The 27,267-nt window shown below is 35.9% G+C and overlaps 4 protein-coding genes across 6 annotated transcripts; 2 read left to right on the top strand and 2 right to left on the bottom strand.

Moving 5' to 3' along the window:
• The first annotated feature begins 68 nt into the window (after positions 1 to 68).
• On the top strand, positions 69 to 10,525 carry LOC105218252 (probable ATP-dependent RNA helicase spindle-E). The gene is made up of 18 exons (XM_011193699.3): positions 69 to 352; positions 416 to 688; positions 2,448 to 2,597; positions 2,782 to 3,021; positions 3,083 to 3,199; positions 3,272 to 3,489; positions 3,553 to 3,707; positions 3,769 to 3,935; positions 4,011 to 4,341; positions 4,409 to 4,551; positions 4,618 to 5,219; positions 5,274 to 5,424; positions 5,485 to 5,709; positions 6,093 to 6,434; positions 6,505 to 7,074; positions 7,205 to 7,326; positions 9,164 to 9,382; positions 9,456 to 10,525. The coding sequence occupies exons 1-18, from the start codon at positions 161 to 163 to the stop codon at positions 9,589 to 9,591; spliced, it is 4,353 nt and encodes a 1,450-aa protein (XP_011192001.1). The 5' UTR covers positions 69 to 160; the 3' UTR covers positions 9,592 to 10,525.
• On the bottom strand, positions 861 to 2,250 carry LOC105218251 (uncharacterized). The gene has a single exon (XM_011193698.3). The coding sequence runs from the start codon at positions 2,181 to 2,183 to the stop codon at positions 966 to 968; it is 1,218 nt and encodes a 405-aa protein (XP_011192000.2). The 5' UTR covers positions 2,184 to 2,250; the 3' UTR covers positions 861 to 965.
• Positions 9,841 to 26,759, bottom strand: LOC105218254 (uncharacterized). 3 transcript variants are annotated; one of them, XM_054225177.1, is made up of 20 exons: positions 26,618 to 26,752; positions 26,063 to 26,431; positions 25,219 to 25,427; positions 20,111 to 20,338; positions 19,744 to 20,054; positions 19,157 to 19,683; positions 18,956 to 19,090; positions 18,712 to 18,884; positions 18,428 to 18,645; positions 18,129 to 18,348; positions 17,840 to 18,068; positions 17,276 to 17,772; positions 17,099 to 17,214; positions 16,914 to 17,040; positions 16,556 to 16,774; positions 11,765 to 11,908; positions 11,504 to 11,680; positions 10,951 to 11,200; positions 10,290 to 10,647; positions 9,841 to 10,216 (listed from the first exon to the last, which is right to left on the bottom strand). In XM_054225177.1, the coding sequence occupies exons 2-20, from the start codon at positions 26,091 to 26,093 to the stop codon at positions 10,039 to 10,041; spliced, it is 4,347 nt and encodes a 1,448-aa protein (XP_054081152.1). In that variant the 5' UTR covers positions 26,094 to 26,431; positions 26,618 to 26,752; the 3' UTR covers positions 9,841 to 10,038. The 3 variants fall into 3 exon arrangements, with proteins under 3 accessions (XP_054081152.1, XP_011192004.2, XP_054081153.1); XM_011193702.3 differs by having other exon boundaries at positions 26,063 to 26,759; XM_054225178.1 differs by lacking the exon at positions 26,063 to 26,431 and having other exon boundaries at positions 26,618 to 26,754.
• On the top strand, positions 14,231 to 16,290 carry LOC105218253 (arginine kinase). Its single transcript, XM_011193701.3, has 4 exons — positions 14,231 to 14,500; positions 14,567 to 14,817; positions 14,896 to 15,632; positions 15,703 to 16,290. Exons 1-4 carry the CDS (start codon positions 14,492 to 14,494, stop codon positions 16,074 to 16,076), a joined length of 1,371 nt encoding a protein of 456 aa, XP_011192003.1. The 5' UTR covers positions 14,231 to 14,491; the 3' UTR covers positions 16,077 to 16,290.
• Positions 26,760 to 27,267: the final 508 nt, after the last annotated feature.

Raw genomic sequence — 27,267 nt, 5'->3', positions numbered from 1 at the left:
TAAGATTGGCAGCACTTTTATGGGAAATAACGGAGAAGTCAAACAAAAAACACAAATTTTTAGATAAATTTGCCTTTTCCAATATATAACGCGGTAAACGGGACAGACAGAGGGACAATAAATAAATAACTCATGTGTTATAGTTTTTGTGGTGTTAAAAATGGATGAAGTGAATAATTTCTTTGACTTTTCAAAAGAATTCAACCGTGTTCCAGTACCCCGAGGATCTGTTTCGGGTAGCATTGCTGCAAATGCTGGCAAAATTGATAGTGGCAGACCCATTAAGCGTGAATATTTTGGTGACCATTACTCGAAGCACATTGCCGATAGAGAGCGAAGACGAATACTTGAGGCAAAAACATACAATTTGAATAAATTCACAACGGGAAATAGTAAATTATTTTTATTGTTATAGGAGGAAGATGATCAAATGAATGATACACGTTCATCACACCATGGCGCAAGTTCATCTACATGTATGGATGAACTTGAAGATTTGAGTGAAGAAGATGACATTAAACCAAAGGTAAATCGAATTGACGACAATGTATATACACGATATAATTTCAATTTGAAACGGGATGAGTCGCTTCCAATACACGACAACAAAGACCAAATTTTGAAAGCTATACGTAAATACCCAGTGGTGGTACTTGAAGGTGATACAGGATGCGGTAAAACTACACAGGTGAGTAGATAAACTTTAGTATTTGGGAAAGAATGCTTTGAATTCTCTTTTCATCGAAATCGATTGTTTTTATAGATACGTTCCACATATTAGCTATAACTACGTAACGTATCTGATTACTTAATAGGCCAAGGATTTTCTACTACTGTCTTGGAAAAATATTTGTATATAATTCAGTTTTTAGTACGATTTTTTATTATATGCTTTAAATTTTATACATTTAACTATTTGCTTATATTATATTAAAATTATTCGTTTTGTTGTGACTATGGAATATTCAATCTAATGATAATTTATGCTTATTATATGAGGTCGTTCTAGTCTCTTGGCTTAGTTCTATTTCTAATAGTTCACTTAATTGCTGCTCAATTACTTCTTCCTCTTGGTTGCTTTCATGCGTATCGTTCATATCCTCGGTATTTTCTTGAGATTCTGTTGTTTGCTCAACATCGGACAAATCTTGATCCTCCGTGCTTATTATGGATTCTTGCTCTTGCAGATCATCTAATAAATCCTTAGGCAATTCATCCGTAAATACGGTGCGTGCTGACATTCTTCTACGTATATTACTTTTTTTTGAAATACTTTCGGTTGCACCACAATCTTCGCTTTTCTTATTGTTATGAATACTTGTGAAACCTTTACGTTTCAAATTCCGTTTTGTACTTTTTAAAGGTGATAATTTTGGTTTATTTACTCGTCCCTCATTTTCGTCAACTATAGCCTGAATATTTTGAAAACACTGCTCTATACTTTTGAAAATTGTTGTAGCTGGTAGGGTCTGTTTATGCATACCACTTTTGTTTGAGTTCACTAACATTTCCTTCATTTCATTATAACCATCTTCAAGTACTGTCAGAGCCGGTAATATTCGTTGAATAGTTGGAAAATCCTGTAATTGTTGTCCAAGATTTTTGCTACTATTCTTACCCAAAACGTCTACATTATCTTTACCATTCAGTTTATCGTAATCAACGAAATCTTCCAAGCCTACACAATAGTTTAAAGCTGTGAAACGAAAAGCGTCGGCTTGCAATAGACGCCAAAATATGTATCGAGGTTCGTCCATATCTGGTGACATTGGTAATGAGTCTATAAAGTTTTTTATATTTTTCCAAGTATTTATATTGGTTTCAATTTTAACATAATGTTTTGTAGGTTGTTTAAAGTAAATCGCATATAGTAAATATAGATAACCGATTCTTCTACGTATTCGTTCATCTGTAAAGTGTTGCGCAGTTGTGTTGTTAGTGTTATGACTGACTGGTGGATCTATGTCTGTGTCATTTTCATCAGGACTGCATATATCCTGCTTAGCACAATGTATAATGGCTGAGGTCGTTTGTATTAATTCAATATGTGAGGTTTGCGCAAAATAAATGTGTTGGAATTGCAAAGATTTCCACTGTTTGCAAAATGAAGGGAAACTATTATTTCCCGAATTTACAAAGAGATCTATTAACTTCCGACAGTCCTCGAAAATAGCCGATTCCATAGCAATATTTCGCAATTAATTTGATTTAGCGCAAAACTAGAAACAACAAGTTCTGTTGTTGAAATGTCAAAATAATTGTTCAGTGTGACCCATCAAGACTTTGTTTATTTTGGGATATTTTCCTATTTACATGGGGAATTTGGGAAAAATGCATTAGGGTGTTCCATTTATGATGCAAATTTAAATAAAATGTGTGTATTTATAAATATTCTCGTTTAACAATTTTATAATTAAAATTTTAACTAATTATATTTTTTATTTCAGGTGCCTCAGTATATACTCGACGAAGCCTATATAAATAGGGAGTATTGCAAAATTGTCTGCACGCAACCGCGCAGGATTGCGGCAATCTCTATTGCTAAGCGCGTTTGCCAAGAGAGAAAATGGGAAGAAGGCTCCGTTGTTGGTTTTCAGGTATGTACATATGTTGGAAATATATGACTAAATTAAAAATTTCGATTTCGAAACTAACTTTAGGCAAATCAAATCCAGTACAATAGTAATAACGACATTAGATCGGAAAATACGTTACAATAACATTAGCTGAAAAAAAATATTGAAATATTTTGTGTATATTTGTATATCATATTTTCCCCAGGTTGGATTACACGCCAAAATTTCCGAAGATACACGCCTGCTATACTGCACAACGGGTGTACTACTGCAGAAGCTTATAAAGGAAAAGTCACTTAAACAATTTACACATATTATACTTGACGAGGTGCACGAACGTGACCAGGAAATGGATTTTTTACTAATAGTTATAAGGAAGTTGTTGACTACCAATTCGCGCGGAGTAAAGATAGTACTCATGTCGGCCACAATCAACGCTGGAGAGGTTGGTATATGCTAGTACATTGTACAAAATTAATTTAATAATTATATTAACTTTATTTTAGTTCTCTGATTACTTTACCATACGCCGCAATCCAGCGCCAGTGTTGCGAGTTGATACACGCCGCCTTTTTCAGGTGCGCGAATTTTACTTATCTGATCTGGGTCGCATCAATAGTACGGTAATTATGCCCAAATGTGTTGCATAAAACAGTCAACATTGTATTAATTGTTTTTTTAATATCACTTTATAGAATACCGATGTGGACGTATCGGATCCTGGCATATCGAAAGAAATGTATAATATTGCGTATAAATTGATTATTGTCATCGATAATATAGAGAAGCAAGAGGCTTCTGTTTCTCTGGATCCTGGCTCATTGCCACAAACATCGATTCTGATCTTTTTGCCTGGCATCAATGAAATTGACCAAATGTGCAACAAATTGCAATCGTTAACCGAATCTCTTGAGTAGGTGCTATGCATATGTGTTTTATTAAACAAAATTAAATATCCTGCTATTTATTTTTACAGCAATAATGTGAAACTCTGTCCTATACGTTTGCATTCTTTGATTTCGCCGGATGAGCAGAGCAAAGTATTTAATAACCCACCGACTGGTTTTCGTAAAGTAATACTTTCGACAAACATTGCGGAGAGTTCTATAACCGTGCCGGACGTTAAATACGGTGCGGCAAATATGGCATGTTGTTTAGTTACATTTTCTTATAAGCTTATTTTTTGTTGTAGTCATTGATTTTTGTCTCACGAAGTCACTGGTCACTGATACTGCCACAAATTTCTCGTCTTTACAACTGCATTGGGCATCGCGTGCAAATTGTCGCCAACGTGCTGGACGCGCAGGACGTGTAATGAATGGTCGTGTCTACCGTATGGTCTCAAAAGATTTCTATGAAGTACGTACAGTTAAAACTTTGCATTTCATTATAACCTATAAATATTTATATACAACAAAAAAATAATATTTTCAGCACTATATGGAAGAATTTGGCACTGCTGAAATGTTGCGCTGTCCGCTAGAGAATGCTGTGCTTAAAGCGAAATTGCTCGATATGGGTCCACCGCCAGATATACTCGGTTTGGCAATGACACCGCCCAATCTCTCGGATATACACAATACTATATTGACGCTGAAAGAGGTGGGCGCACTCTTCACCACCGTTAATGGCGCGTACTCCATACAAGATGGTGATCTGAGTTTTATGGGGCGCGTGATGGCCGGCATGCCCTTGGATATACGTTTAACACGTCTCATATTGCTGGGTTACATATTCAGCGCGATGGAAGAGGCGATTATAATAGGTAAATTTCTAAATTCATTCGTTTTGAAATGCTTTCCATGCCAGTTTAACTCGCTTATATGTGTTAGCTGCCGGCTTAAGTGTGCGTTCCATATTCCGTTCTGGCGTCGATCGTCGTGGTAATAATAGTCAAGCAGAAGCGTATATACAAAAACTTATTTGGGCTGACGGCTCTGGCTCGGACTTATTTGCTATTTTAAGAGCCTATCGTGTATGTTTGTATACAAATGTAGTCGTGGGTTAATAAATTTAATATATGTGTATATTTTCCGCGCAGCTGTGGTCATCGATGCGTGAACAACAAAATATTCACGAGGAACACAGTGAAACCATTTGGGCCAATCGTTATTTCATCAATTTACGTTCGATGAAAGAAATGCATTTGCTGGTGCAGGAGTTGCGCGAACGTCTACAAGGTTATGGCATACGCGAACAGAATGCCTATCAACGTGTCTGCTGGATCGATCGTGAAAAGATTATTATATTGAAAATTATCATCGCTGGCGCATTTTATCCCAATTATTTTACACGTTCGAATTTGAATGATACCGAACGTGAACGTGGCATCTACCATACACTATGCGGCAATGACCCATGCAATACGGTCTACTTCACTGGCTTCAATACACGTCACATTGGCCAGCTGTATACGGGCTCGGTTAAGGAACTGTTTCGTTCTGTGCGCATACATCCGAAAAATATCGAAGTGCGTTTTCAACCGGGAACCGAACGTGTGTTTGTTACATTCAAAAAAGATCTAGATGACGATGACGAAGGTGGTACATATAGACTGCTTGTACCGGGACGTGTTTGCCCCGATGTTTATAAGGCCGTGCGCATGCGTATGCTTGGCATGCGTACGTGTGTACGGGTTATGGAGTAAGTTGACTGGCAAGTAAAAACAATTATGATTAATATTTTATATTTTCCCAGTCCGCGCAGCGAGGTGCGCTATGCCGAAGAGCGTCGTATTGGCGCCATGGTAGAAGGAGTTTGGCAACCAACCAAGAAACAAATCAAAAATCCCGAGCTGATTGTCTTGCCTTCGGTGTTTCAGAAAATGATACGCGGCTATATAACGCATGTGAGCACACAAGTTTGCATATGTATTTGCAAATATTAATATTTCTTCCTTAAAATTTAGATTGAAACCTGCAGCAAATTCTATTTTCAACCGCTTTCGGAAATGGAGCGTTTACGTGAAATCCATGCTCTATTAAATAATCCCGAAAATTTGCAACAGGGTCGTTTCAAAAGTCCTGCCTATATATCTAAAGGCATGATGGTGGCTGCTCCATTTGAAAATAAATACCATCGCGCCAGGATAGTGAAAGTTTTAACTGCGGCGCGCCAACATTGTCAATTTAAGGTATTTCATACTCTTATTTTTGATATTTACATAATGTATTATTATTTACGATATGCGATTTACGATATTGCTCATAAACAGTGAAAAATTGGTCAGAAGAAACTGAAAATTCTAGAAACCCTTCAACAAATGAAGTCTTATCGGTTGAAATCTCGTTTTATATTATTATTTTATTATTCAAGACTAAAAAAACTTACCGATCCAAACAGGTCTGTATAGCCGAAACAACCTTTGGTCGCATCCGAAAATTACTGTCAATCTCGGTATCGCAGAACCGACTGTTGTGGAGATTGATTATTAATAATGAAGATTATTCAAGTTCTGCCAACCTAATACCTATATATGTATATGATATCTAATTACAATTACATATTCCATTGCAGGTATTCTTCGTCGATTATGGCAATACGGATGTTGTAGATTTCGAACAATTACGACGTTTCTCCTACCACTGTGAGTCGCTCAACGACATACCACCACGTATGTTTGAATGCCGTCTGGTAATGGTGGAACCATCTATGGTGAAATGTCCGAGCGGCAAGTGGCCCGATGAAGCAATGGAATTAATGCAGCAGACAGCCGATGCGGGTGTGGTCGAAATTGAAGTTTACTCAGTGGTCTCTGGTATTTCGAATGTGATTATAAAAACTGCATCGGGCACACTAAATGAAATATTGGTAGAGAAGAGTCTTGCACATAAATCGGATGAGAATTACATGTCTAAGGTTGTTATTATACAATTGAGCTATAAATAATTATTTTAACTGTACTTTTTTGTTCCATTCCATTTTTCAGGCCGATCATGATTTTCGTTTACGCAAACAATCTGTTGCTACTCGTTTTCTAGATGAAGATCATGCCAAGCAAAATGAAGAGTACTTACGTACCATACAACCCGAAGCCGATGTGGAAGTGGATCCACCACCACGTGAATATTGCACAAAAACGATTAATTTGCGTGGCCCATTTAGTGCGCTCGAAACGAAAATTTTCTCAGCCGTACGCATCGGCACCTGGAAGAGTGTGCACGTTGAACGTGATTCGGTGAATTCCGTGTTGATCGACACAGATCCGCAGGATGTGCACGAGCGTCTGATTGTTGCGGCCAGCATAACGGAAGCACAAAATACCGAAACGCTTACCGCACGCTCGACGACACTTATGCCGAATATACATGGTTTTAGCGCATTAATGACGCTACTCTTCTGTCCGACCATGCAAATAAAACGGAATATTAATAAGACTAAATATGTGGCAATACTGGCGGGCTTGGGTTATAATAAAGAAACCTATAAGCCACTCTATGAGGAGCACGACATTGTATTGAACTTAGATGCAGACATTTTAAAGGACGATTTGGAGTTAGTAAGTTGACCTGTGTAAAGTGGGGTTATGTATAGAAAAATAGTTGCTATAATTTAGTTTTGTTGTTGTTTTTTTTTTTAAATTCGTTTGCCCATTTACATTTTATATGAATTACTTTTCTCGCTTTCAGATCAATCAGTTGCGCTATTGCATGGACACCATCTTATATACGGATCCAAGTGATGAGCGCCCAACTATATTGCCAAATATGCGTGCCGATTTGTCTGCGAAAATTAAAAACTTAATTATAAGGTAAGTGAGAGGACTTAAATATATTTAAAGAAATTAATTGCATTTATTATAAAATGTTTTCCTGATGGCCTGGAGTTGGTATCGTCGAGTAAAAGTTCAGTAAAAACGGAGATATCTTAATGAAATTTGTTACACATATTCCTTGGCACCAGAGACTGTTTGTATTGCAGATGGTCGAAATCGGACTAGTGCCACGCCCACAAAATGGCGAAAACCGAAAACATATAAAGTCCCACTAATATGTCCGTTATTTGGATGAATTTTTTTTTGGGAAAGTTGTCGTAGCTCCGCCCCCAAATAGGTTTTTTGTATATATCTCGCAAACCAATATAGCTATATAAACCAAACTTTCTGCAGTCCCTTTCCTTACGTATCCCTTTATACACCATAAAAAAAGGTGAAATCAGATTATAACCACGCCTATCTCCCATACAAAGGTCATGTTGAAAATTACTAAAAGTACGTTAACTCACTAACGGAAAACACCTGAATCACTAAATTTTACAAAAGAAATGGCAGAAGGGAGCTGCACTCAGATTTTTTTAAGATATGGAAAATGGGCTTGGTGTTGTCCACTTATGGGTCAAAAATCATATCTCAGAAACTACTTGACCAATTTTAAGGGGTTAGGGGTAGTCAGAGACGCGAAAAATTAGAATTTTCAGTAATTTTTTTTTGCTAAAAATTTGAAAAAAAAATTATAATTTCCAAAGTTATAGCTGTCGGTGTTGACCCAGTTTCAAAAAAAAGATCCCTGCGGTGACAATCATAAGTCCTTGGAGTCATCTAAAATCAATCGGATAAAAAAAATAGTTTTATAAATAGATAATCCTGGGCCTGATCGAAGCTTTTTTAACAAAATAACGGCCTCAGGAAATTTTTTCTAGATTTTCGGGAAAAAATCAACAGTTAATTGGTCTTAAAAAATTGAAATTTTTGATAAAAAAAATCCTTCGATCAGGCCTGAGTTTATTATGTATTCTAAAAGCTGTATGAATTTTATTCAAATCTACTGAGCGGTTTTGAAATAAACGCATTTAAAGTTTCACACTAGCGTTTTGGTTTGCCCGAGCTCTCATTGTTATTTGTCGAATAACTCGAAAAGTAATTATCGGCCACTTCAAATTTACAGAGAATATTTTTAAGATATTACACTTAACGAAAAAGCAAAAAAATAATTAATTTTTTTTACATCCTGACTACACCTTACACCTTAATGAAGTTATATGTATATTTTCATATCACCCTGATGACACGAACGGAATTATAATTAATTATAGATTCTTTAAAAAATACGGTGGACTTTATATAGGTTTGGATATAGTGTACATTGGTGGTGAAAATGAGTGAAATCGGTTCAGGAATTACCTCATGCCTCATATACTATTTATGTATGATAATTTTCGTTATTCTATTGGTCTTAACCCGGTACTGCCCAGAACTTTTTACGTTTCAGAGTTTCCTGAAATGAAATAAACCTATGTATATTGACCGCCTGAGCACGAAAATGAATTCTATTATGCGATTCATTATATCAATATATAAATTTTCTGGAAAATGCGAAAAATCAGCGTAGTTTGAAGTTTTATAGTGAAATTTTCAAGTTATTTATGAAAATATAGGGATACATTTTGCGTTACCATATGGTAATCGTGGGTTAATTCGGGTTAATACCACAATTGTGTTATCTTCATAAAATTGCATCAATAAATTGCGAGAGTATAAAATGTTCGGTTGCACCCGAACTTAGCCTTTCCTTACTTGTTTTATTATGCATTTACATACTATAATTCTAATCTTCAGGAACCTATATTTCTCTTTACTTACTCTTCCATAGACTATTGAATAAAAATCGCAAATATATTGAGACACATGTGGATAGCCACGATAATGTATGGCAACCATACGATCTCGAGGATGTGATCGAAACCGAACCCATTTACGGGCACCGCTCATTGTTTCCCATGCATTCGGCGCTCAGATTGTACGATGAGAAGTTTGATCGTATACACTCGTTGGGTGTACACTGTCAGGAGTTGCATCGCTTGCGTCAGTTGTGAGTGACAAATCAACTATACATAAGTATATAGAAAAGTAATATTTTAATTGAATTTATCACATTTTTTCAGTGATGGCCGCATACAAACGATCACTTGTCAGCTATGCAATCAAACATTGGAGAATATCGTACAACTACGTATACATTTGCTTTCGCAGCTGCACCGTGATCGTGAGCAGCAGATACGTTTCAAAATGCCACGTTAACTGGCTTAGTTATTAGTAATGATAGTTATAATAAACTAACTACATTTTTTTCTACTGATCATAAACGAAATATATTCGTTTATATATAGATTCAAATTAATTTTTAAGTTTTATACTTCCTATAAATCAACATATGACATAGTACATACTCGAAAGCGAATTTGAAAAACATGAACTTATATATAGTTTTTTTTTCACATATTGAATTGAATTACCATTTGTTTTTGTTTCAAATTACATAACACAGAATTATCATAAGATCATTTAATTTTCTTTTTATTAAAACTTCTCATTAATTTGTAATTGTACACGTATTAATAAATGTGCTACTCTACATAACATATATTTATGCATATTTTAATATACAATCTATGTATGTTTGTTTGTCTGTTTGTGTGTAATGAAACCTTCACTTCACTGTCACTGTCACTCGTTAGTAACTCCCTTCTACATGCATAATGTGTAATTTTGCATGGCATTCAACGGTTTGCTACAGAGTCCACACATTTTACTTTTGTAGAGTCCGTAAATTTCGAAATTCAAGACATTGGACAAATCAAACTGTATGGTCGAATGCATTTGTGCATTTTCAACGATGAGTATATTATGTTCAGTCAATTCCACGCTGCAAAGAGGAAAGATTTACAGTGTATACAAAAAAATTCCAACTTCACATTCCTGAACTTTTGTTTACTTACTGAAAATCGTAATCGCTCACACCTTCCGGATATTGATAGGGTTTATCGCGCAAATTGATTAATGTGTCATTGCTGTTAACCGTTATATATATGGGCGCTTCATCGTGTAGTTTCGTTTGATTATCTACCGACCTAAAGGTGAAATAATTCTGTCCAATGTAAACGCGAAGACCGTAATTGGCGCTTAAGCCGTACTCCGGTGAAGGCAACAAAAATATGGCCATCTCTGGCAACACTGAACAGTCGGCAGCCAAGAGCGTTTGACAGTGCTTGGCCACAGTTACTTTGGTGAATTCGCTCAGGTTGATTAGGTAGTCGTCGAAGGTATTAACCATGCCATTTATTACCGAACAGGAGCCTAGAGAGGTTATATTAGATAAAATAGTGTCAATTTTACTTTCTTAGAAAACCAAAAATGGAATTAAATTGTTGCTAATTTTTACGATTTTATTCCATTTATTTTATTTATAAACAAATTTTATTTTATTTGTACAATTTTTTATTTTTTATTTATTTATTTTATTTATTTATTTTTTTAATTTATTCATTTATTTTTATTTTAAATAAATTTTTTTAATGAATTTAATTTAATTTAATTAATTTAATTCTATCTCTTACGTATTTTTCCGCTGAGTTTTTTGTTTTTGTTTTCAAAACTTACGTTTGAGTCCTGAATCATAGGATATCTCATGTGAGGCATCATATTTTGAGTCCAATTTCTGCAAGAATGGTATATGATAAATGCGCCAATTCACACCGTTCACTTCCACCGTCAGCCAGAAATAGTCGTTAGGCGCATGAAGTGAGAATTTAATTTCCTCATCCAAATTAAGACTCTCCACCTTTTTCTCAGACAAGGCAGAGACGAAGTGATCCAAACGTGTAGACCATAAATCAAACCAGGCAGGCATCTGGGAGAACGAATATATAATATATGAAGAAAAATATAATATATGGAGAATGAAAATATAGTGTATGGGAGAACGAAAATATATGTATATGTTTGTAAAGGCATCCATCTAAGTAAGTTATACTATCTGTACAAATACCGACACAAATTTAAATAAGGAAATCTAGGTGTAATCGAACAACTGTACTCGATCAATAAGTTTTAAGGACATTATGCTGTGAAAGTAATACAATCCATACAATAGTTATAGGGGTCCAATAATCTCAATTCAATATTCAAGCAATTTATTTTATAAATCACTCACATTATCGAATTTCAAATCCATATCATATTTGGTGGTCGATGTGAAATTTTCAAAATTACTACGCTTGCAATACTTCGAGGTTGGTATAGGGCTGAATTTGAGTACTTCCTTCGGACAGAAATCGGTATCGGTGAATGGATTGTCGGAGAGTAGGAAATCGCGCGCATAATCCGAAGGCTGTGGAGATATTAAAATTTTATTAATCGGTTTATATTCTACGGTTTCCTTAAATATTTCAAATACTTCATTAAATCAACTTACTCCTGCTCTGCCGGAGAAATGCACTTTTGAAGTGTTAAGCGGATTTTCATTCGTTCTGCTGGCGTTGCCGAACACCACATCTATGTTGAAGGTGTGTGGCCGTTTGGTGAATACGAGTGGTGCATAGGTTGCATTGATTTCTGCCTGAAAGTGTAAAGAATTTATATTGAAATTTAATTTAATAAGAGCTATAAGAATTATTCGGTTTAAGCTCGTTCGAAGCAAAAAAAGAGAACTGTCTTCAATAAAATGATTAAAACTAGTATACTCTGAATTTCAATCTGAGTTTAGAACGACGCGTTCCTTAAAATTATATATATATATATTTGGCGTCCTTAAAATTAGTTTCTGATTTATTTTTAATACAGGGAGCCCGTTTACTTGAAAGTGCTGAATTTTTAACCGATATAGTAGCCTTGATAGTCCAAGACCGTTAGATAAGTATCGCATTATAAAGTATTTAGTTAATTTGTTTGTTTGCCATGCTGCTTGATGAAATTGCTTTTGCCGCAATCTCGTACTACAGACGATCATATTTCGGGCCCAAGCGAAGTTGAACAGCTTCAGGCATTTAGGCAATGTTTCGTTATGGATGCTGAATTTTCTGACGATTGTGCCAAAGACATTTTTTTTACCCACCCCAGCATTGAAATCAACAAGTATGATTTTGACATCGTGGCTGGGGCAGCGCTCATATGTAAATGCGTTCTAATCGTTCGTAGAAAATATCTTTCGACACATCGTCCTTTTCTTCCGTTGGGGTGTGAGCGCAAATAAGCGATATGTTGAAGAACCTCGCTTTTATGCGAATTGTGCCTAGACGTTCATCCACCGGTATTAATGCCAGGACTCGGCGACTGAGTCTCTCTCCCACCACAAATCCAACACCCTCAAATCATGATCCTTACGTTTACAGTTGTCGTCATCAAAAGGGGGGTTTCTCATCGGAGCCTTTTCCGATTTTTCATTTGGTATTTCGTTTTTATGTGGTGGGTCCCAAACTCTACGCAAAACCGCAGAAGCGGGTTGCATTCTCACTTTAGAAACGGCTGTTTGTTGGCTACCCAGAAGATACTTGGTATCAAAATGGAACTTGAGTTGATTGAACTATGTGGGGAAGAATCGTTTATGACCACACCCGAGGGAATGGCAATCAAATCAAGAAATCTCTTTCTCTTGAGAAACTGAGAGATTTTCTAACATCATAATAAAACCACGCGGCACTGAGGTCCTTAATATTATCTATTTCATAGTAGTACTTTTTTCCTACAGGATACAATTAACTGCTAAATATGCAGACTTATGGCATTCAAAATTATCTAAACAGCTGTACTTAGGTGTATAAACACGCCACAAATCAAAAATACCACAAATGACATATGTAAATACATACTCGTTTAACAATGAGCTCAATTTGAGGCTAAGTATATGTCCGTACAGAGGTGACGCTTTCTGTGAGAATGTTGGTGGTATTAATGACTTTTTAGAGGCGCTATAAGAAGGATATTCCTTTGAGAAGCAATAATTGAACTTTATTGAGGTTAGACGATAAGTTCCGGTTACAGTTAGATTAATTTGCCAGAAAACTAACCGATATAGTTGTAGAGATCCTGATTTGGAATCAATGAAAATATTGCAACAAATTTTGGTTCTCATACGTTTTCTGCTTTTCAAATGCGCGTTAGGGAATACATACTTTAATGTCAGGCATATATTTAGTGGTTCAACTCTGACTGTCGATGGAATGAATCTTTGTTGGAACATGAAAGTTTTGAATTTTGGAGAGCCGTGTGTCTGTATGATACATACAAAAAAAAAATGTTTCCACAACTGTCGGGTCGTACGTAATACTAATGAGTCCGGATTTATATTCGGCCAATGACTGTCAATGCGACAGCGTTCCTCAAAATTATTTTAGGAATACTTTCTAACGTTAAAACTACAACAGCTTATGTTTTCTTCGAAATCAAGCAGCACACTGTAGCTCACACATTTCCATGGTGTCGGCTCGTTAAACACCTTAGTTACCACAACAAAACAACAGCGTAGAAGAATGCACATTTGTCTTCTTACAACTGACTTTTCAATTTACATACGAAAGTATGTAGACTGCATATAACTCCCACTCATACTTCGTGCATTGTGTTTACCGTTGTCGTGCTGTGAAATCCTTCAACAGTTCGTTGACTGCATTTGGATGTAAGGTTTTTGTGGATACTACTCTCCAACCATCAACTTGCACATACATACACTCCAATTTACACGTTGAAATACATAATAGCAACGCCAACGTGTCGAGCTGGCCGCATGCCGTGTAGACGTTGTGCAGCTCATAACTGCAGCTCAATTCAGTACCTTGCATGTCGTTTGCACTCAGTCCGTTGTGTTTGATCGATAGAGCCGTGTTTTTTTGGCGTATAATTTCGTTTTGAGATTTTGAAATCTTTTCAAAAACCAATACAAGTGAATGTTTTATTTTTTTAGGCAGCTAAAATTTCAGTTTCTCTCATTAATGCCAGTTGTAAAGAGCGACGTGGAACTACGGTCATATTTTGCAATTTTGTTGGATTGGAATTCAAACGAAATTTACAAATAACGTTTTTAATTTTGCATTTAAATTCTATATTCGTTGTTAATAAAAGAGAGCAAAAACAGATTGTTGTTGTATTCGGAAGAAAGTGAAATAAAAAATCCGAATTTTTAGTTGACCTCAAGTTTGTGTGCATCATGTCTTCGGTAAGTTTCGCGCCGTCTTATTATTTTTGGGCATAACTTGAATATTTTCACTTTTGCTCCACGCAGATTGAGTCCAAACGCGTACAGTACCGCAAGTACTTGGAGCGCGCGGGCGTCATAGACGCGCTCAGTAAGGCGCTAATTAAACTCTATGAAGAACAAAATAAACCAGACGATGCCATACGCTTCGTGCGCAAATTTATGTGTGAGTCATGTCCGGACGATGATCAATTCGATATGATGAAATCAGATCTCGAGGAAGCCAACAAGACCATAGCACGATTGGAGCAAGAGTTGGAACGTCTGCGTAGTCAAATGTAAGTTGATACATTTCGTATATACCTTAAACTATCACTTAGACACCACTTTTCTGTGTTTTTTGTTTTATTTTACAGTAAGAAGACACCCGAGGAGATTGCTGAGTTATTGGAAGAAGGCTTCAAGAGTCTCACGGAAGATGAGGAGTACAATAGCTCACTCCTACGCAAATATTTGACGCGTGAAGTGTTGGACGAGTATATGTTGACAACAACTGCACAGCCCACTGAAGCCAATCTTTTCGATTGTATACAATCGGGTACAACACATCACGACTCCAGTTGTGGTATTTATGCTGCCGATGCTGATTCCTATGATGTCTTTACTAAACTCTTCGATCCGGTTATACGCGACTATCACAGTCAATTAGAAAATGAGAGTGATATACTACAGAAGGAAACCGATTGGGGTAATGTGGATGAGATTGAAAATTTGGATCCAGAACGTAAATATATACTGTCGGCCAGAATTCGTATAGCGCGTAATCTTGAAGGTTATCCGTATTTCGTGAAATTGCGCGAGAAACAGTATATTGAAATAGAGGAAAAGGTACGCTCCGCTGCTGAGGGTTTGGATGGTGAGCTTACAGGCGCTTACTACAGCATGGGTGAGATCGAGCCAGATATCCAACGTGAAATGGTCGCACGTCATATACTTTTCAAACGTGGCGATGAATATTTAACAACGGCAGGTTGTTATCGTTTCTGGCCTACCGGTCGTGGTATATTCCATAATCCAGCCGAAACGTTTTTGATTTGGGTTAATGAGGAGGATCATTTGCGTATTATCTCGATGGCTAAGTGCGGTGATTTAGGTAAATATTAACGTACGCTTAAAATACCTTTGACCTATTACTCAAATACCATTGGTATGACATCCCTTAGGCGACGTCTATAATCGATTGGTTACGGGCATAACCGAATTGGAGAAGACGTTGCAGTTTGCGCGTCATCCACGCTATGGCAACTTGACCGCCTGTCCCACCAATCTTGGCACTACGCTACGCGCTTCAGTACACATACGCTTGCCGCTGTTGTCAGCGCAGGATGATAAGCTCAAAGCCATTGCGGAAGAGTTGAATTTGCAAATACGTGGCACCGGTGGTGAGCATACACAAATTGAGGATGGTGTTATGGATATATCGAATAGACGTCGCTTGGGTTTTACCGAATTCGAGTTGGTTAAATCGCTGCAGGAGGGCATAATCGCATTAATTGCGGCCGAGGAAGAGCTTGAAGCTGGCGGCGGTGACGATTAAGCGCATTGAAGCACTGTTTGTGTTTCTAAAGCATATCTGTGTCGTCCTTTATATGCCGAAGCAACAACAGCAGTAAAATAAAATTAATTTTCCATTATTTGTATACATTATTTGTTAACGTTTTAGCGCAATATTATGTTATCCATTTAAGTTTACCCATGACTGAAATCGGAAATCTCTCATTAATAAACTCTGAAATCATTTGTTTCTCAAAGTGAACATGTTTTCAATATTCATATTGTTTGAAGTCATTATTTTAATAGGGTAGGTTGGAGAATACTTTCTTCTGATTCTTGACAATAACTGTTTTGGAAACAGGTTTGAAGGTCGAAATGACGCGGCTTAATTTGTGTTATGGGGGGAAGCTGATTCACTATAAATTTATGATTAGAGCAAAGTCCAAAGTTCAAAATTTGGACCGGATTTTCCAACTTTTTCAATTACGAATTCATAATGAATCGGTATATAATGCTACTTACTTTCCAATCACGTGTATCAATTTTCGATGTGCGTTCCAAGTTGCCAATAATATTGAACCAGTTATTCTTCGTCGAGGAATAGACATCCATTGTAACATTCCAACTATGTAAAGCTTCGTTAACGTTCAAGTTGCTCGAGTGCTCCATTGTCATACTGAATTGCTGTCCAATCTTCTCGGCTGTGTTCAGAAGATCTTGTTTGCAAATTGAACCATCGATCTGAAAAAAATTAAGGATTTAATAATTTAGATACATTTTTATTATATGGTAAGATTTAAAAATATAGAAATGTTATCAAATTGAGATGATGCGATACTCTTATTGCCTATCCTATAGGACAATGCTGCAAATTACTAACCTTTGTAGGTTTCTCGTTCTGTATGAGCATTGTAAAGTTGCGGTCATAACCCAGATGGATTGAACTCAACTGTGCTACACCGAAAACATACATCAGGAAATTGATGACCACATTACGGGAGAAACCACTGTAAAAATGAGAGGAATGGTATTTATAATGTAAAATCATCTCCAGAACAAACTCACTTTTCCATAAATTCTGATTTGAGCAGCATGCCACGATATTTATTCAGCTCATTGAGATTCGTTTTTATGGACATCGAAATTCCCAGATCCTCGGTGTCATATTTGAATAGCTGGAACTGCAATACATATACGGCATAATAAATTAACTGTTGCTGTTTTTTAATATCACTAACTAACCACATCAACTAATCGATCCGGGTACATGATCTCCTCGAATGGTTGCGTGGCCTTTGTTATTTGACCACGTGTCGATGTTACAGAACGCGATTTGAACGAGAGTCCACTGGTCATATTCTCTGGACGCAGGAATGAATAACGCAGACATTTGCTTGTAATATTCAGATTCAAATCAGTATTGAAGGGCACATAAATGAGAAAGCCCTGTTCGCGATTAATCTCGTGATCCAAATTTAAGAATGGATTGTAGCTGCGACTGCGACACGACGCATACGAAGAGTAACGCGCATCAATCTCTAGCGCCGACTTCATTAGATCATTAGTTTGATGTTGTGTGATGTTGCCACGCAGTGAAGTAAGTACCGTGGTTTGCAATAAGACGTCTGAAGCGGTGCCCAATACTGTGGGCACTGAATATTTGGTCATGAAAGGCCAACGTACCGTCTGCATATTGATGTGACTATCGGCGCGTATAATGAAACTCACGCGATTAATAACTGCAAAGTGGACAAGAAAAAGGTTAAGATCCAAAGTCACCTTTATAAAACAATAGTGTGTACTCACGGTCTGTATAGGTTAGTTTTTGGAAAGTTTTCTGGTTTAGGTAATATGACAGCACTGTCTTGCCTTCCATTTGTAATATAAACTCAAGATGTAGAGGTTTGGATTGTATGATCGGCGCTTTCATGGCACGTAGTAATTCTTTGATATGTTCGAATTTCAGTGGGTCCGCAGCATTCTTAAGAAATTTATGGAAAATTGCATCAGGCAGACCGCGAGCTTTGATGTACAACTGTAAAATAAATTAAATTATTAGTATATATGTAAGTATTTACTAATTGTGTCCACCTACCGCTAATTGACCCGTAAACTTTCCGAGCGCTTCTGTATCGAATTTAAAGTATGCAACTACGGGTAAATCTGATTTCGAATCACCAACCAAAAAGGCTTGCAACATTGCGCCAATGCCGTATTTCGAATCGCGATAATCAAATATATAGTTGCCGGTAACCCAGTAGCGTGGTTCGGGCTTCTGGGGTAAATGTCGGTGCATATAAGAGAGTAGACGACGACTGTTGTGATGTGAGATTAAAGAAAAGAAATACACTAGAAAGCTAGAACCTACACTGTTATATGAAAAAGCCTACTTACAGGTGTTGATAACAGGGATAGGTGGTCTCAGATATACTTGTGATGGTTGTACGATAATAATTTATCATATGCGGATCAGTTTCACTTTGTATAATGCGATGAATACTAATAAGACGTGCTGCTGTGGGATTTGAAATTAATAGGAGAGTAACAGCGGTAACACGTAACTCCAAGCTGGCATTGCGTGACTCAAAGATTGGCCAGTATATTTCATAGATCTGCAAAGACATCAAAAACACTATACTGAATTGAACTACCACAAGAGAGATGATAGTCTTTCATACCCGTTCTGCACGCTCGGTAGCCAGTGAGAGTGTTGCCCAAGCGGCTAAGAACTTGATATCCTCATTTTCATTTGGATCGCTAACAATGGGATCAAGATAGTTGGCTACATTGCCCACTTGCAGATTGCTCAGACCTTGTAGGTATAGCATTTTCTGCTCATAATCGCGGCTATCTGTGTGGACATTACGAAATTTAGCGTTTAAACAAACAAATTACCACCAACAAGCTCATTGGATATCTTACTCAAATAGAGATTGAAATACTTTTGTACATATTCCTCGAAGACATCTTTATTGATGCGTCCAGCCATGAAGACGTTATGTACCAGGGTAGCGAAACTCAAAATAGCTGCTTGATGTACGTCTGGGCGATCAGGTCCTACAAATAAATTGGAAGAGTTTTCAAAATATGCCGTTGAAAGACCTTATTAATTTAAATACCCACCCAATGTGAGAAAAACTTCGCATTCTTTTACCATATCCAATGACAACTCAAAAATATGGAATGGAATTGAAATTAGAAGCTGTACCGCAATCGTAGACTTAAGATCCTTTGCCAACACCAAATCTCTTGTTAGAAATACAGAGGCTTTTGTGCCAATACGTGGTATAATCTCATGAAATATATTTCGTAGCGTCTCCTGTCGATACGATGTACCGATATCAACATCTCTATAAAGCTTCTTTAACGAATCGTAATCCATTTCGGACAGCACTTTTATTAAATCAGAAACAGCGGTATCATAGGGTTCACCAAATTGTAGTTCGGCATCTTCTAAACCCTCAGCAAGGCTATTAAGCATACTGGAAGCAGCGGTTATTAAAGTTTCCTGCAGTTGTGGATTACGTCCGCCCGTTGGATCGTTAAGTTCGACGGGTAATAACTCAATCCCAGACACCTCAGAACACATGGATGTCTCAATGTCTATGGGATTATCGATGGAGGTTTCATTCAGAAAATTTAGCAAAAGTCTAAAATACAGAAAGATATAGTTTGTCAAATTGCCAACAAATTCGAAAGTTGTAATTTACTCTGAATTTATATATTGCGCCTCTCCGGTCGACTCAAATGTATGTATCAACGTTGTGCCCTTGACATGTGCCATGCTAAGAAAGTAACCAGTCACCGGATGTGGCAGCATGCCATAAATGGCCTCATTACCAATAATGACGTTCTTTTGGAAGTCGAATTCACAAGTATTGGAAGGAACATTACTGCGTGTGACGTGAATGGCTTCGGAGAAGGGTGTGCAAGTCTTCAGTTCAGGAGTCTTTCGTATGGAAATGTAATTGGTTTTATTCGAAACGAAATACTCTGTCGAACATTTGCCATGTATGCCGATCTAAAGTATAAAATTAGTGAGTTAAGAAATTGAGTTCAAATACATTTTCTACCAACCTCGTCGACTACAAAAGCGCCGCTAGACTCCACTTGAAATTGTAATATAGATGCAATAGCACGCTTGAAGTTAGTCGACCAAATTGGATCTGCTTCCTTGAAGACGAGATGTGAGATTGTGCCATCGGGTGTTAGTACGATTTTGAACGGTTTGTAGGGTGGATACATTTCCTTATTCTGTAGGAACTTTTCACCAGAATTATTAAGTGTTATGTCATCGATGACGAGCTGCCAAAAGAAGAAATAACGTTAATCATGTATATATTTTGCAAAGGATGTGTACGGATCGATTAGAAAATGGAACTGAAAGCCTTTCATATTTTTTTTGTGAGCCTTACTGATAAAATGTTTTGTTCTACTAAATCACAAGACGTAAAACGAATTTCAACGGATATGTAGTTACGATTAGTTTTAATGGACCAAATACGAACTATGGAAATACGACAAATTTATATCAACTTTAACTTAACTTACTTTAACTTTATGGAAGTTTTACATTATAGAAAATATTCCAGTAGAAGAGAAACCTTAATAGAAAGCTTAATAGGCTTTCTATTAACCCTAGATATCTCTTGGCCTTTGCTTGTCGATAGAGGTCACATATATCTCTCTAGCCATCCGAATATTTTCGAAAGAGTTTAAACATCCTCTTAATCAGGAGAAGATAGCGTTGTGGTACAATAAATAATAATTTTTATTAGAAGAAAGCTCTTTTGAGGTATCCATCCAGTTATAGATACAGACAATGAAATCATGAAAAAAGCTAAACAATATGACGTCTAAGTTTTGAGCAAGACTAGTAAGAAAGATGATTACGGAGGTGATTTCGATTTTTTTAATATATATTGATAAGTAATGCTCTATCGGTACTAGAGTAGATATGGTCTGTTTTCCAAACATGTACTCGAAGTAGTTGAGAAACTTCCAAGATTAAGAAGAATTACAAGCCGGCATATTTAGTTGATACTCACTTATGTATGTCTGCCCAACATTAAACATTTCTGTGTCGTCACTGATAAGAGCCCAATCACACACATACAGGATTGAAAATATAATGAATGAGTATATAGAAATATACATAGGACCCTACAAGCATATACCTACATAACTACATATGCATAGTGTACTGATTCCCAAATGTTAAGTGGTGATCCGCGGTAATCAGCTGTTTGTCCGATAAGCATTTATTTATTACTCCATGTCGAGCAACATCATTAAGACAAATACACGTAAAAGCTGCTAAATATTATACATGCAAAAGTAAATACATTTCCCATGTCCTCGTATTTATTGTTTGTACATATGTATGGCATGTAGGTATAGCAGCCGGTCATTGTTGACTACATGAATAGGCTTGAAGATATTCTCAGATTAATCATAGCCGGCATGTGCGAGTAGCTGATGAGTGGGCCTGTGTAAATATTTCCTTTTTTCGCATTATACGCACACATAAACACACACGCATGCGTACATACAGGTACACATACTGGTGTAACCATGCTGAAACGTGACATAAATCGTCACGGCATATCGCCTAACTGGTGATAGTTCTCGGTCGGCTGAGTTCCCACAATCACTACGCCTCAACGTACACAAGTGTAAAATATCTGAGTAATTGCAGTGTGTGTATGTGCGTGCAGTAGACTTCCCTGCGGTAAATATGAGTATATTTATGACCGGTATGGAGTGCAAAAAGTACGAGTATACTTAAGATAGATAATTTTTTTTTGAATGAAATGTCTGTGATAAATTCTGAGGGCTCTGATTTATCTCTTTTAATGACCTTAAAGTGGATTATGTTGATCTTTAGTGGAGGCATTAGACCTAAGGTTAGCGTTTTAGTTCCTACAGGAGGAATCGACTTATGAGTGATCGTCTACAAAACCTATGAAATGATATTGAGGTGAGTTAACTCAAGTAAATGTGATCGCTTAGGCTGAAGAACTTGAAGTAATGTAAATTGTGATGCAATATTCTCAGGAATGCTGCCATTAACAGCGTTCGAGGGTAAGCTCAACTCTAAGATCTCTTCAATGTGGTCTTTGGGGATGCGATCCGCATGAATTGTTAAGCGATTTTCCGCCCTCAAATAGAGCATCGATTCCGAATATCAGTGAAATTATATTACAGATATCAAATTGGTCGAAACAGCGGAAATTTTTGAGTGAACAAGCTAATTGTAGATATTCCGAAAATACGACCCTGACAACAGTTCTTTTTTGCAATGCACCCGAAAGTGTTCAGTGTTATGTTACCCCTTTAGATAGTGGATACGTTTGAGGTTTACATGTTTTCGTCTAAAATTTGAGAAAATCTGTCTGTGTCTATATTTGACAATCGCAGTTTGATTGAGGGTCGGCCTCCAGTAGTTCTAACATTCTCTACAGGGTAGTTGCTTCATTTTTTGCAATGTCTGTGACTGTAGTTAGTCAAAACAATTAGAAGTGATTACAAGTTCGCTCATGGCAGTGAGAACCACAACCTGCACTCAGGCGACAAGTATTGGTGAATATCGGTTCGCCGCAGTTCAACACGACACACTGGAAAGGTCAATTTGTTTGACATCCTCATGAGCAACAACAACAATGGCCCCCACAAACAAGCAAATAAGCATATTGTATTTTTTTCTTCATTATTTATTTAATTTTATTTTCATTGTTTTTTTTTATTTTTTTTTTTTGCTGATTAATTTGATGCGCGACTACTTGTTGTCACTTCGGCATTCATTGAATTGGAAATTTCTTATTGAGTGAAACGAAATAAGGGGAAGAAAAGGCCATTGCCGAAGTGAAAATAAAACTAATTATTTTATTTAATAAAAATCGTATTCAAATTGAAAGGACTTTGAGATGAGGTGAAATGCAAATGCAGTAAAGACAAGTGATTAAATTCTATGCGCTTTCTAATACTATGTATTTATGTGCATGCGTTTGTTTGAAGGTACACGTTGGGGTACATCGATTTAGTTAAATTTGGTTGAGACAACAATTAACCAGTGTTATTTGTGCTATTTATGCAAATTTATAAAAAAAATACCATTGAATTTAATTCTAAAGGTTTCACCCTTATGAGCTCAGCCATATAAATACATACAAACGATCACATTTGTTTATAATGCCTTCATCTCAAATAGATTAAAAATGAAATAGAAACTACTAATACATACAGCTGTGTTCAAAATAATAAAAGTGCTGAGAAGTCAATGTTTGAATTTCTTGTAAAAAGAATATTTATTTCTGTGTTGAAATTGAGTACGAACATAACAGAAACGTTAATTTTACATATTATATGGCTTTTATTAATATAAAACCGCACATTTTTTCAATAACGATAAAATAGTAGTATTTCACATCTGCTTTAAAAAAGTATCTGAAACATAATAAATCTAAAATTATGTATGTATAGATACAAAGAAATGGGATTCAGTATTTGGTCGAAAAGCCTCTATTATATTAAAGTGCCTTATTGGGACGCGGCATAGAGTTGACTAGGCCTTCATAAAGGGTTTTAGATATTTCTTCCCAATAATCATTCACTATTACCCAAAGTTCGCGATTATTGCTTTTCTGAATATCATCCCATAGGTTATCTATGGATTTGAGGACCATTGCGCAGGCCAAGGCGTGACCCTAATCCCTTTGGTACGAAACCACTCCTTGGCTAGCCGACTTGTCTGTTTCGGGCCATTATTTTGCTGGTACACCCATTTCAAAGGAATTTTCAGTATAAGGTAACATTGTGCTATTCAAAATATCAAGGTAGACATGTTGATCCATGACAGTGTATGTACGATACATGGGCCCATGTAACATAAAAATAAAAGATAAGCCCAAACAAATATTTTTGACCTTCCATATTTTACCGTTATCGCAGTGTGTCTAGGGTGGTATTCAGTCTTCGGTGGGTAATGCACATACTGTCGTGAACCTGTGTCTCTAAAAAGAATGACTTTACTTTCATCTGTCCAGCACATATTTCGTCTCTTTTCCAATTTCAATAATACGACTCTAACACGCACACTATTATTATTTTGAACACAACTGTATATAAATATATATATTTTAATTGTGTGAGGTCAAGATGGTTAGTATTGCAAAAAAAATGATTTCCTTTGATATGTGAATATAGTATTGTGTGTGATGTGAGCCTTAGGGCTTGAACGACAAACAAAAATGAGCATAGTGTTCTTTATAAGTTTTTATGTTGGCCGGATTAAGAAATATACATGACAATAATTCGGTGAAATTGAAATGAATTGCTAAAGGCAAGTTCAAATAGCTATGTAATTATGAAAATGAATTAAATCAGAATGTGACCGAAGCAGTATTTGTAATATTGTGTAAGGTTAAGACATTCTTTTTAGGATTGTGGATTTGAAGGATTGTGGAGGAAGCAGAATTAAATCGAAATTATGTATACCCAGTAAATACACTGTTTCGAAATAATCAACTTATCTTCAGAGGTGACTATCAAAACGAACTCATCGATTTAATCGATTAGCTTTATTCAAACATTATTAGAAATTGTTATATATAAGCAGCCAGTGGAATCTGAGTGTCAGTTCTCAAAATTATTTGATAACTTATATACTTTAACAATAAGAGCCACAAAGTGAGTACCCAATGATAGTTGTTGGGATACGATGAAGTTTTTTTGATTAATCAATCTTTATATAATATTCATAAAACCAATAAAATAGATAAAATTATGAATTTATGGAAAGTTGGACAATACCTGACAGTGACTTCAATCAAAGATTTAAAGCTCATGCGATACTAGCTAGTACTAGTAATAGTAGTAACGAAATCACAGATTTTATCAAAACATCACGTTTTCTGGAAAGGAAGTATAGATTTTTTTTGGAATATTCAAATATACCAGCTAATGTACATTATTTTAGAAGAGCGGCAACTTTCACTACTGTTCTTCTGCCAAGATTTCTAAATAAAATTTAACGCAAAACATTTAAATGGAACGTTATAACACTCGAACTATGGCTTTTTGTCACAATTTTTATAGCTGATGGAATTTAAAGTGTAACAAATAAATTTCTATGTAACAATGCATGTTTTAGAAACATATCTAATGATTTACTACTATTTACTTACCGCTGCGGCCAAAACATTAGCTGTCTGCCGTTGTAGGGTCAACTTGCCGCGCACAATCCAACCGGAAGTCGGCGGTGCCGGATGTTCATCTTCTTGTGGTGCCTTGGCACCCACTGCCACCGTACCGACATACTCATACTCATATTGGCGGTTCAAAGCGATAATATGAAATGCGCTCACACTCGCACTGAGTGCGGACAGCAAACAAACTGGCGAAGATAGTGGTGAAGTACAAAAGATTATACAAAATGTAGTTTGGGTATGTTGTTTTGGGCATTTTGTAATATGATTAAACTACTTTTTTTTTACTTATTTAATGTAATAATAAATGAGTTTAATTTATAAATTGAGTTAAATTGAAAAAATTAAAAAAAAAAAAATGTAAACAATTTGTTAAAACTTTTTTCACTCTTCAATAAATTATTTATGAAATTTATTCGATAATTATAAATTATTTAGAATTTATAAAATTTAATTAAACAATTTATACATCAGTTCGTCTAATAAATAGCAATTTCCAAGTTATCTGCCGGCATAAAAATATCTTAAAAATTTAAAAAAATTGATATAAAAAACAATTTTATAAAATATTTTTATACTTGAAAAAAAAAAAAATCACTTTTACTAAATAACCTAGTATACTACATATGTAGTAGCAACAAATATATAGATAGGAATGTATAATAAAAAAAATTACGTCATCGCTGCAATTAGCAGTTTAAAAAATATTGAAAAATAAGATTAAATCTCAATGCAAATGAAATCATACAGAATATATACATATTTATAAATATGTATTGAGATTTTTGTACAAGTATGTATGTAAATTGAACTTGCTACGTACACAAAAAGATTAGGCAGCTCTTGCGCCTCATCCCGTTATCAATAATTGTTAAAAAAAAATATTCTAAAAACTTGAGTTTTCTAATTTATTTCCACGATCCTTTAACTGAACTTTGTTGCACTTCGGCACGTTGGCTTTTCTTGTTTTTGGTGTATGATTACGTTTCTGTTGTTGATTACGTTTACTCTGCGCGCAATTCACTGGTGGTTCACATATTTTGGAACACAAAAGTGTTTCATTTAATTTTTGTACATAAAAACAAAAATATCTCTATACATATGCATGTATGTATGTATATGTATATGTACTGGTTTTTTATTATTATTATTTTTTTGAAACTGATAACGTTGATTTTGTGTTTAAATATGCCTGTTGTAATGCACAAATTATATACACACAAATTCAAAAGCAACTTTTCAGTCAAAAACAGTTATAATAACGTATAACAGTAAATCTGTACGATTTCGAACTATTCACTCATAACCGTTTAACAATAACATATATATAAAATATATATGTATATGTATTTATTTACTAAATAGCGTATGCACACACACATTCGCATGCCCACTTAGAGCAACCGGAAACACAACGAAATGTCTTCGAAAATTGACACGATGTCCTGTTGCTTCGAAAAGTGTGCTTTAACACTTCAGCTGAGTAGTGTTCATACGCGACGCGTTCAAAACCCGTACTAAAGCGTTGCTTGAACGCAAGCTAGAAAGTAAGGGTGCTCGTCTTGATACTCGGCATTATTTTGTTTTTCACTTTCGTAGATAAGACTGCATGAGAAAAGAGCACACAAACTCATGCACACACATATGCGTGTTTAAACACAACCTAAAAATATATAAAAACATACATATGTACATATATATCGTTGTTTATTCACTTGTTGGTAGGTATTTGTAAATAGTATTTGTGAGTATCATATGTGTGGCCTGTGTTGGCGGTAAGATTTGAGTGCCTATATGCATACATACATACATACATACATAAGCGATATAAGGAGATGTGACATTTATGAATGAATGATATGCAAAAATGTGCATGCGTACGTGTGTGTGTCTGTGTGTTTTGACTTATGTACATACAGTTATGAGCCGTGTTTTGTGTAGTAATCATGCTTTAGTAAATCTATATGTAAATGTTTATGTGTAGTTAAACATTACACACAACTCCATTGACATCCCTTTACAACCCTG

This window comes from Zeugodacus cucurbitae, chromosome 2 (assembly GCF_028554725.1).
Source record: "Zeugodacus cucurbitae isolate PBARC_wt_2022May chromosome 2, idZeuCucr1.2, whole genome shotgun sequence".
Classification (NCBI taxonomy): domain Eukaryota; kingdom Metazoa; phylum Arthropoda; class Insecta; order Diptera; family Tephritidae; genus Zeugodacus; species Zeugodacus cucurbitae.
The sequence above is the reverse complement of the archived record's forward strand: the minus strand, read 5'-3'. Positions and strand labels throughout refer to the sequence as shown.